Source organism: Mus pahari, chromosome 5 (genome assembly GCF_900095145.1).
Source record: "Mus pahari chromosome 5, PAHARI_EIJ_v1.1, whole genome shotgun sequence".
Classification (NCBI taxonomy): domain Eukaryota; kingdom Metazoa; phylum Chordata; class Mammalia; order Rodentia; family Muridae; genus Mus; species Mus pahari.
Window position 1 is genome coordinate 118,219,519 of NC_034594.1, and position 12,238 is coordinate 118,231,756.

At 35.5% G+C, this 12,238-nt stretch overlaps 1 protein-coding gene across 1 annotated transcript in view; it reads right to left on the minus strand.

Annotated features, from left to right (window-relative positions):
- The window catches only part of Rgs21 (regulator of G protein signaling 21), a 47,200-nt gene that overhangs the window by 9,409 nt on the left and 25,553 nt on the right, over window positions 1–12,238 (minus strand). The window contains exon 4 of the mRNA XM_021199199.1: window positions 8,045–8,211. Within this exon, the coding sequence (XP_021054858.1) occupies window positions 8,045–8,211 (167 nt within the window). The remainder of the gene's footprint in view (window positions 1–8,044; window positions 8,212–12,238) is intronic.

The window sequence follows — 12,238 nt, forward strand, 5'->3', positions numbered from 1 at the left end:
TGAACGTAGGATGGAAAATGCAAAGTATTATTCCAGAAACACAAAGAAATATCTGCACACCCATTTTCAAAGGCTCTGCTCTATCAGCATTTCACATACCTATTTCTTTACTCAGTTCAATTTCAAACTAACTTTACTTGAAGTATAATTTAACACCCTGTGCTGGAGTTATCATGTCTGTCCAGATACAACGCAATTTCATCTGTCTTATACTTAATATTGTATTTTAAGCCATTTTTTCTAATTAAAAATGGAGAAAACTAATAATTAAACACCTCATTCTTTTTATGTATCCATATTCTCACAGGTAAATGCCATTTGTTCCCTTCATTAAAGAAACTCTTTTTGTAATAGATGAGATGTACACGTGGAAAATATGCAGAAAATAAATAACTGTGGTGTGCTTATTCCTTACTGGTGCACTATAATGCACTGCCTCTATCTAAGGCTCAGGAAATACTGGGACAGCAGACTAGCGTTGTAAGAGACAGAATACAAGGCAACTGTTGCATCAAAATAAGAGAAAGTTGCATCCAATAACAACACTGGTTGACATGCCAACATGGATGAGGGAAATTTTACAAAGAACCGACCTTAGATGCAGAAGTTGTTGAGAATGAATCAGGTGTCGTTGGCCATGAGACAAATGTGAGTTCATACAAGCTCAAGTGTGCAGCTTTAAATGCATGTAAATATGAGCAACACTCATGGTACACAGTAGGATGTGTATAAATGTATATATGTAAAAATAATGATAAAAGAACAACTTAGGGTTTTAAGAGGGAGTATGGGGGTATGAGAGGAGTTGAAAAGAAGAAAGGTGGTGGAAATTATGTAATCATAATATCTATATATGAAATTGCTTTGAACATTTTTTTAAAGTAAGATAAAATATAAGAATAAAATAAGAAAATGTTGCTTGGTTGGTAATAAATTAACCTGAGCTTGAGAATATTTATTTTTATTAGTTTAATTAGTCCAACATCTAGTAATTGAACTCAGGGCCTTGTGCACCCTCATTATGCACTGTGTCAGAAGATTGTATCTCTGGATTTATATAATTTATAGACACTATATTTTGGTTTGACTGCACAGCTTTCTAATCTTACAGAATGGGAAGGAACTTCTGGCTATTAGTACTAGTGGGTATAAGAGTAGACTTGATACTACTGTCATTTTTTTTTTACAAGACTAATTTGTTTCATTTTAGGTGTGTGAGAGTTTTGTCTTCATATGTGTATGTGAACCACATTAAGCTTGGTGTCTGTGGAGGTCAGAAGAGGGGTGGGATTCCCTGGAACTAGCGTAACAGAAGATAGTTTCAAGCTAACATACGGGTGCTGGGATCCAAACTCAGGTCTGCTACAAGTACTACTTACTGCTGTGTTTACTATCCATCTCCTAATAATTTCCTTATTAATGACATATAAGACCATTGGTGAAAAATTAATGTAGTATTATAATTTATTTTATAAGATAAGCAGTTTTTGAAAGCCAATTAATATTTTGGCTTCACAATATCTAAATGTGTAATAATGGTCCAAACTGAAATACGACTAACTAAAATTAATATTGAGAATTACATTTTCTTTTTAATTTTTTTCTTTTATTATTATTAGTCATTCCATTTGTTTATACCTCAAATGATATCTCACTTCCTGGTTACCCCCTGTACCAATCCCCCATCCCATGATATCCCACTTCTAGGTTACCCTTCCACCATCCCCCATCACATGTCTGTTCTCCCCTCTCCCTTTTGCCTATATGAGAGTGTTCCCCCACCCACCGCCACTCTACCACCCCACCTATCCAGCAGCCCCCTACTCTGGGGCATCTAGCCTCCCCGGGACCAAACACCTCCCCTATTTCTGTTGGGCAAGGCCATCCTCTGCTACATATGTATCTGGAGCCATAGATCTCTCCAGGTATTTCTCTTTGGTTGGTAGTCTAGTCTCTGGGAGCACTGGGTGGTGAGGCCAACCTATTTTGTTCTTTCTTTGCTACTCTCAAATGCTTTCCACATAAATTAGTGAAACATGAAAAAAAAGTTGTTTAAAATGTTCAAAATGGGGCAGTTTCTGGATAGTCCATCCTTTTGTCTCAGCTCCAAACTTTGTCTTTGTAACTCCTTCTATGGGTGTTTTGTTCCCAATTCTAAGAAAGGGTGAAGTGTCCACATTTTGGTCTTCATTCTTCTTGAGTTTCATGTGTTTTACAAATTGTATCTTGGGTATTCTAAGTTTCTGGGATAATATCCACTTATCAGTAAGTGCATATTATGTGAGTTCTTTTGTGATTGGGTTACCTCACTCAGGATGATATCCTCCAGATCCATCCATTTGCTGAGGAATTTCATAAATTCATTGTTTTTAATAGCTGAGTAGTATTCCATTGTGTAAATGTACCATATTTTTTGTATCCATTCTCTGTTGAGGGACATCACGGTTCTTTCCAGCTTCTGGCTATTATAAATAAGGCTGCTATGAACCTGCCCCACCCAGGGTTCCATCCCATAATCAGCCACCAAACGCAGACTCTATTGCATATGCAATCAAGATTTTTCTGAAAGAACCCTGATAATAGTTGTCTCTTGTGAGGGTATGCCGGTGCCTGGCAAACACAGAAGTGAATGCTCATAGTCATCTATTGTATGGAACACAGGGCTCCCAATGGAGGAACTAGAGAAAGTACCTAAGGAGCTGAAGGGGTCTGCAACCCTATAGGTGGAACAACAATATGAACTAACCAGAACCCGCAGATCTCGTGTCTCTAGCTGCATATGTAGCAGAAGATGGCCTAATCAGTCATCATTGGGAAGAGGGCCCCTTGGTCTTGCAAACTTTATATGTCCTAGTACAGGGGAACACCAGAGCCAAGAAGTGGGAGCGGGTGGGTAGGTGAGCATTGGGGGGAGGGTATAGGGGACTTTGGGGATAGCATTTGAAATGTAAATGAAGTAAATACCTAATAAAAAATAAAAAAAGAAAATCTTCATAAACATTTAAAAAACATGTTCAAAATGTCTTGCCATCTATTCAAAATAACCAGGTCATTTGCTTCATGAAACTTTTTTTGCTTAGCCCATTGTGGTGGGATTTCTTCAACGACTTTCTCCTTTGAATGGCAGATGTTTTTTGTAATCACAGGTTTTACAGTGTATATTCACACTTCACTCTATTAAAGCCTTAAAAATTAGTCTTTATGTCTTTACAGAAATCTATAAGTGAGATTTTTAATACTTTAAACTTTAATAGCTCACATAAGGAAATGCTTATATAAAAGTACAATTAAATATTTTAAAATATCAAAGATGGGATAATTTCTACTCATATTATTTCATTGATCACTGTTTTATCTGCTTTATGTACATAGGTTATTTTCCTGATTTAGACAAGGAAATGAATCTCAGAGGTGAAAGACTCCATAGCATTAGGAAACATGCTATGTCAGAGCATCTCGTGGTTAAAGGGGGAACCAGAGGGAAGATGACAAGATGAAAGAGAGTGTGTAAAATGCAGCTGCAATAATTACTTCTGTCATAGAACCTGAAAGGCCAGGTTTTGTATGTAGTCTCTGCCTTTTAGGTTGGTATTCTGACAACCATATGATGTCAGTTTTTGTACAAGTGTCAGTAATGAAGTTTAGTACAGTCTAGATGCAGTCATTTAAAATTAAGTCAGTAGCGTTTTTTTACAGCTAAAAAATAGACATTAGTGTTTGGAAGGAAAAAAGACTTAATAGACACCTAGAAAACATGTCTCGACCTCTTTTCTTTATGTGTAGGATTTTCTTCTAAGAAATTGATTATAATTTAATTTTTTATCAGAGTCAGTTACAGAGTATCAGCTGAATATAGAATAAAGGAGAATAGCCTCTTATTAACTGCTCTGAAATTAACTTTCTCTTTACAAAAATCATTGTGTCTTCTAACCCAATTATAAGAAAAACATGTAGTCTCATCAAATTTACCTACCAGATATATCTAGAATCTTTCCCGTTACTTCTTTGTTGCAGGATTTCCCCTGTCCAATCACTTTAGGGCAGTGGCAGACTTGTGATTGGATAGGAGAAGGGAGAGAGAGCGAGGAGTTGAGACAGAGAGATGTCTCAGGAGGAGAGAGAGAACCAGAACGGAGGCTGAAGTGGTGTTATTAAAAGGTTAGAATAATTGGATTAAAGCTTTATCATTATCATTTGGCTATGAAATTATTGCATTGGCATTTTGTACATTGTGTTATTATTGATACATAAATCTGATTGGGTAATTAAGCATTAAGAGTCTTGATTCTACCAGGTAATGAGGTATTGATATGTTTAACCAGGGTGCATGCGTCATTGTGTGAAATCGAGAGGAACTGGGTTGTCAGGGTGTCCCAGAGATGTGGCCTCACAGGGCTGGTGAGTTGGTGGGCCAAGAGTAGCTCTAGAGAGTTTTGTGGCAGCAGTAGCACAGGATCTTGGCCTGGCCCCGTTGAGAGTTGGGTTCATTTTTTAATATTTCCTGCAACGCTTCTTTATCTCCAACAATGGAAAAAATGATCTCAAACCTATTCTCCATCCTTTGGCTGACATTAACAATTTTAAAATACATGCAAGTCCTGAAAGTACCACAATGCTTTATACTACAGTGGTAAACTCTAGTATGTCTTCAATATGAAATATTCTAGCTTCATTTTCTTTTCAGAAAGCATGAATTATATGTCAAGACTTGTCTCTTTAATCAGTGAGCTACTCTGGAAATCTATTCTATAACTTTCTATGTGGTTGAAATTGCTCTTTGTTGCTATGTCAATATTTATCTTTAACTGTGTTTTATTATCATATGCACCCCTTTCTCTTTGTGCAGTTTTGGTACAAGTCAATCTCTCTTCCTATCTTATTTAATTTATTATTTTTAAAAATATGCAAAAATTCTGTTTAATAAAAAACCTACTAGTGTATATATTATCTTTAATATGTAATTGAAAGTCAATAATGATTTGACAAATTAGTTGGTAAATAAAACATTCAAGTGCCCTGAGTCATTTGCATTAGAAATAGTTAATGGTAAATAATAGGAAAGAGAGTGGTTATACAGAAACACACACACACACACACACACACACATTGATATCAATGAATTTTTTCATGTTTGAATTCATACTTCAGAGTCATTTTGCAGCAATATAACCATTACTTGAAAAGGTATTATACATTTATTTGTATTTTATTTAGTTAATTAGATGTGTAAAATATTAAACCTATAAAAGTATTATTTATGGAAACAGCAATTGCATTGTGTAGCTAAATTATTCCGAGGATGTTTATTTTAGAAGGAAAAGTTAGGGAATGAGCAACAGTTTGTTAAAATTTTTAATTATAACCTTGACTTCAGCTGTATTATTTTATATTTTTAATTTTTATTTTATTCGTGGGTATTGATGTTTTTCCTGTATATGTGACTATGTACCACATATTTGCCTGGAATCCTTGAATGTCGAGGACGACATCAGATTGTGTTCTCTTTTGTGGGTGCTGGGAATTAAACCCTGATCCTCTGCAAGACCACTGAATGTTCTTTACCACTGAGCAGTCTCTTTAGCCTCTCAGCTATAATCTTAAAATTATATTTTTATCATATTTTCCATTATGTTTACTCTTATATTAAAGTAGCCACTGCTAATTATATTTGTAAGGAAGAAAAAACACTGGCTTTGAAATGAGGAACACAATAAAATACATTTTTCAGGGTTGCTTTCAAACTTTTAAGAAATGGCACATTAATCAACTTGACAAACCATAATACTACATTTTCAACTTTCCAGAATTATTTATTGATTTTTAGGTGGTGACTTGGAAATGAATGTTGAAGCATCTCCACATGAGCTGAAGTTCTTTTCTACCCCCTGTGAATTCCAAGCCACACTTCAATAGCTCTTGTGTCTGTTAGTGTTATAGCAAACTAGTAACAACTGCAGTAATTAATGTCCATCTAAAAGTTGAACTTGCTACAACTTTGTGCCCTGGATTCTTAATCAATGTATTTGCATTCTATCTAACTTACTCAATACCCATAAGAACCAACACTTTACTCTCAGCACAAATTCTGATGTTGGATCAGAAAATGTAATAACTACTAGTGACACATACGTTTTTCTTACATTTGGTACTATGAGCTAAGTTTTGACATTACTGGGTTAGTAGAGCTTTCTATTTCCCACTACTTATTCATTAAAAAATTTGACTTTGTATTACATATTTCAAGGTATCTTTATCAACTTTAACATGTAAACTGTTTAAATACCATTTACAATTAATACTATACTATTTGGTATCCAATCTTTGTACTGAAAATTAAACCAAACACTAATGAAACTTTCTATATCAGAAATATCATTAAAGGGCTCAGTGAAAAACATTTTTATCCAAGTTTGATGGTCTGAGTTTGGGTTTCCAGCCCACAAGTACTGTTGGGCATGATTTTAACCCTCATGCTGATAGGTTGGAGATTGATGCATTCTGGCAGCTAGTTTGGCAGACAGTTTAGCCAAAACAGTAAACTCAAGTTGCAATGAGAGACCTTGTCTCAAAAATTAAGGTGGACAATCAATTGGTGTGTTCTTTCCTGGGGAAGACCATCTCTCCTTTCTGCATTTTTGATAACTTCTAGTTCTTCATGTAATGGTAAGGTCTGTGTCCATTTTTGCATGTATGAAAAATGGAAGACACAAATTTGAAGGAGAGCAGGGAGGGGTATATGGGAGGTTTTGGAATAAATAAAGGGAAAGGTTTGTGAATGGAATTTTTTATAATCTCAAAAATAAATAAAATTTAGAAGTTGAGGTAGATAGATGGTTGGATAGTAACATATCTGGAAGTCTATACCTGGCATATAAAAACACATTTGAGTGAAGCTATGCATATATATGCATACATGCAAAGCACACACGTGTACACAATAAAAATTAAAAATGAACAATATTTCAAAAGATATTATCAGAATCATTCTAGAATTCCCTGTAGAGGAATTTTAAGCCAGCAACATGGCTGCTCTGGTTGGAATAAAAAGATGCCCTTATTATACTCCTTTAATCCCAAACAATATAGGTAAACTTAGGTTATAGAAGGAAGCAGCCATGTTTGAAAGTAATGTGTAATTGAGGGGCAGGAAAGTGATGAATTAGAGATTGGACAAAATTGAGTCAGAGGTAGGATACACACAGCTCTCTTGAGGACAGACAAGAAAGAAAGTCTACTACTTAAGAGCAGTGAAGCAAGAGAGAATTAAATCAGTTCTGTCCAGTCAGGTGAGTTCAATTAGTGCAGCTTGGAGCAGTTCAATGCAGTCATTTGATAGTTCAGTGAGTGCAATGTAATGGAGTTGAATTTATTTGTGAGTTCATGCAGTTCAGTGCAGGTCAGCAGAGACAGTTGAAGTCAGAGAATAAGAAGGAGCCAGATTAGAACAAGTTGCCAGAGTTAGTATATGGCCATACAGAACAATTAAGTGAGAAGTTGAAAAGAGCCAGATTGAATTTGTCAGTTCAAAGAGAAGTTTGAGCCAGAACATGAATTGAACCAGCTAACCAGAGTTCAAAAAAGTTAGAAATGGTAAATTTATTCAACAGTAATCCTCTGAGATGATAATGACATTGGATGAATAAGCTACTTTTACATTCCCCCTTGAGAGGTGTTGTATTTTGCTGATTTTTAAGTTCTATACAAGGGACTTGCTCACTTCCTAAAGATATCTGGCTCATTTTTTAACAAAAGTTTCATGCTTCCTTTTGGAACAGAAAACATTACTACATTCTATAATGAAGACTTCTAAAAAATTAAAAATGAAAACTGGTGATATTCCAGTGGTAAGATTGTTTTCTTTCACATGTATTATTTTCTTAAAAAATACTGGCATTAAATATATGTATATATTGGAGTCTACTGACAATTTTTAATCTATGAAAAAGAAATGATTAGGTTACTCTTTAGATGGAGTTAACTTCATTTCTAACTGTGAAGAGCCTTTGGGTGATGCAACTTCATTATTCTGAGATAGTTCACTCACCTCTTTTGGTGCATCAGCTACGATGAATTCGGAGTAAATCATCTTAGCTTTGGTAGCAATTTTTTCTCTACATTCTGTTTTCTTGAAGTCTTCACAGGCAAGCCAGAACTCAACATTTTCTTCACTAAATTCTGATTTTAGAAATGTTCGGAAAGCATCCAATCCAGCTACAACATATTTAAGAAAGCATTGCATCATCTACACAATAGTAACGTTCCCCAAAGAAGTCCACTGCATCAAATGAGAATTTACTGATATAATGTCTACTGGCAAACATTTATCATCAAGACAATGTAATATTTATATCATTTTCATATTAGGAAACTTAGTTTTATTTGTGAGTCCAAAATATTTTCATTTATACTTTAAATCTAACTTAATTCACAAAATACATATTTTCAATTTCTATATCTGACTTATTTTTCAGAGAATGTCTTGATGACTAGTGCCTTGGGCTATTGAACTGCTTAGCTCAAGTTAATTAAGTTATATTAATTAGGCTAAGAATGTATTTCTTTGATTTAAGCTTTTGAGAAGACATTTGAGACTGAGGGAATGAAATCTGCTAGTTTGGGCTCAAAGGAGAAGACACAATGTTTGCACTGATTATATTGGACAAATATGATCCTAAAACCAAGAAAGTAACTGGCAAGGTTTGGGGATTGAGTCTTCATTCTCCTCTTCTTTGGACAATTTTAATTCTAAAAGACAAGAAAGGGGGATTTTTTTTTTTTTCATTGCAGCTTTAAGCAGTGTACTCAATGTGAGATGCCACTTGATCATTTTTTCTTATGAGCATACATTTCTCTGTTGACTTTGGAGTAGGGGCTACATGGGCCCACTTATTTTTTGACTCAGTTTCTTTAACTTGACCAGTATAAGGAAAGGACCCAAGGAGCTGAAGGGGTTTGCAGCTCCATAGGAGGAACAACAATATGAACCAACCAGTACCTCCAGAGTTCCAAGGGACTAAACCACCAACCAAAGAGTACACATGGAGGGACTCAAGGGTCCAGCCACAGAGGTAGCAGAGGATGGCCTTGTGGGACATCAATGAGAGGAGAGGCTCTTGGTCTTGTGAAGACTTGATGCTCTAGTGTAGGGGAATGCCAGGACAGGGAAGCAGGAGTGGGTGGGTTAGTGAGTAGGGGGAGGGGGAAGGGGATAGGGGGGTTATGGAGAGGAAATGAGGAAAGGGGATAACATTTGAAATGTAGATAAAGAAAATATTTAGTAATAAAAAGAAAAAAGGTAAAATAATCTCAGTTCCATCTTTACATATGTCGTAGCATGTCCAACCCACCCCCATTATCACATGTGCGTTCAAATATGCAGCAGATTTCTGACATTGATAAATATTTATGTGTTTAAAATTTCTGCTTAGGTTTCTATATTGTTGTAGTCCTCGTAAAATTGTGCCTTGTGGAGTTCTTGTGTGAAATATCCAGAGCTAATTTGAAAAGGTGGTTCTTGACTAGTGTTTTCAGCTCCGTATGATTGAGAGTATGACAATAGCTACATGCCAAGTTTGAAAGACTATATTAAGATCTCTTATTTTGACTATACTCTTTTTTTTTTTTTTGGCTTCAGCTTTCTTTTTTTTTTCATTTTTTATTAGATATTTTCTTTATTTACATTTCAAATGCTATGGCAAAAGTTCCCTATACCCTCCCCCTGCCCTGCTCCCCTACCCACCCACTCCCACTTCTTAGCCCTGGTGTTCTCCTATATCAGGGCATATAAAGTTTGCAGGACCAAGGGCCTCTCTTCTAATGATGACAGACTAGGCCATCTTCTGCTACATATGCAGCTAGAGACACAAGCTCTGGGGGTACGACTATTCAGGTATCTTAAAGTCATGTTATTCAGCTTTTCCATTTGGATTTGGGCAGATATTCTTGTAAATTGAGGCTTAATGTTGGATTAGGACCATGTTCTTCACAGGACCAAGGGCATCTCCTCCTATTGATGACCGACTAGGCCACACTCTGTTACATATGCAGCTAGAGCCATGAATCCTACCATGTGTACTCTTTGGTTGATGTTTTAGTCCCTGGGAGCTCTGGGGGTGGTGGTGGTATTGGTTCATTCATATTGTTGTGTCACCTATGGAGCTGAAAACCCCTTTAGTTCTTTGGGTGCTTTCTCTAGCTCCTTCATTGGGGACCCTGTGCTCTGTCTAATGGATGGCTGTGAAGGTTCTATGCCCTAGAATAGGTGAATGCCAGGGCCAGGAAGCAAGCGTTGGTGGGTTGGTGAGCAGTGGAAGAGGGGAGTGGATAGGTGGAGGGAGTTTTCAAAGGAGAAACCAGGAATAACATTGGAAATGTAAATAAAGAAAATATCTAATAAAAAAGGAACATGGTTTTTTTTGTGTGTGTGTGTGATTTTGTCACTGAGGATTGTGCTCTCAGCACTTGTTTTCCCAGTGCAGGCTGAAAGCGTTTCTCCCCGCCCCCTTGTCTAATCATCTGGAAGATGTAAAACTATGAAAATTCAGGGGGTTGGAAGTCTGATTAGAAATAGAAGAAAATATGAAAGGAATGGGGGCTGTCTCATTTTTATAGGTTGCTGCAGGTAGGAAACAAAAGTGAAATTTAGTAAAAAAAATATAAAATAAATCATAGCTTTCTAGGACAAGTTCTCAAGTGTCAAAAACACTGTGTAACAGTCGCATAGTATTTTTCTTACATGAAGTAGTATAAAAAGGAACTTTAATTATAAGTATATATCAGATACTAATTAAAAATTTTGAAATAAATGTAAGTATGTGGTTATCATTATTAATTATTGTTAATCATATGAAAATTAAATTAACTGTGTACTAAACTTATCTGTCATAAATTTCAATTTTTAAATTTGTAGTAAAAGGCAAAACTTTCTCTGAAAAGAATCCAAACATTGCTGGATTTTTGAAGTCCAAACATATATGATAAAGTATTCATTAATAAAGAAACAATACTTCCATTCTTGCATGATAATATTGTGGGTGTTACTAGAGTGTATCATGCTCTTCTCCTCAAGGATTTTTATGAATGTATCCTAGAGATATGGGCATCAGGAATCAAGAAATGACCTCATTTTCTGCTTCCCTTCAGTTTCTAGAAAGGCCGACACTGAACTATGCTCTCTTCCATACCTTAGTTTACACCCAAGGAGCAAAATCAACAATTAACTTTCAGGTCATGAAGCTCTGCCCCTCTATTCAATATTTCACTGACTTTCCTGTTTTAGACACTTTTTAATTTGAAAACATTTCAAATAAGTCTGGACTAACATATTACATGCAATAAAATCCATTCCTGAGGGCACTGTGTAGGAGAGGATTACTTTGTTTGTTTCGCCATCACAGAGGACATTAAGTTGGATAGAAATTGAAAGCTACCAGGAAAGCCAAGTCAACACAGAGGCAAAGTTAGTAAAGATGTTTAAGTAGTTTTCTAATATACTAAGTATTTAAAGGGTTAAAAATAAATTACACTGTTATTATTTATCTTGATTTACAAAAGCTGTATTAACTAGCTATTTAAAAGAATTTATAACTTTGGTCTTTTATTATACGAGTGCAATTGTCTCCATCTCAGGGCCCTCCTCACTTCTGTTCTGCATGTCTGTTGTACAGAAATCAGTTTCTTTGCTGTGGAGGAACCATGTACATGACATCCAGGAGAGGGGGGACTCTAAGAGTCGCTTACCACACTGGACTTAATCCCTTGGTTACACACTGAATAACATAAGAAAGTTCCCACTCTAACTTAGAGGTGTTTCATATCCTAAGCATTTTCAATGAATGTCTTTAGCTGTACTTGAGGTAGGATTTAGTCAGTAAAAATAAATTGTTCAGAGTATCCTAATGTATTTAATTCCATCTAACTTTAAGTATGAACAGTCAGCAGTGCTGAATGTGCTCAGTTTTATTATTTTACACTTTTCTGATACTTTATTAATTTAAAATAGAAATGTTGCTTCGTTAATACAATGGATATACTATAAATATATTCTGCCTAATCTCTGTAGTCCCATCATTTCCTCTCAGGATAAATGTACTGTGAAGCAGATTGTTTATAAGACAAATAAGGATTGTGGAAAAGTTTGTGACTATTTTGTAAACAAAAATGCATGTCAATTTTAAAGTATTTTTTCTCTTTTCTTTCTTTGTTTCTTTGTTTCTTTCTTTTTTTCTTTTTCTTTTTT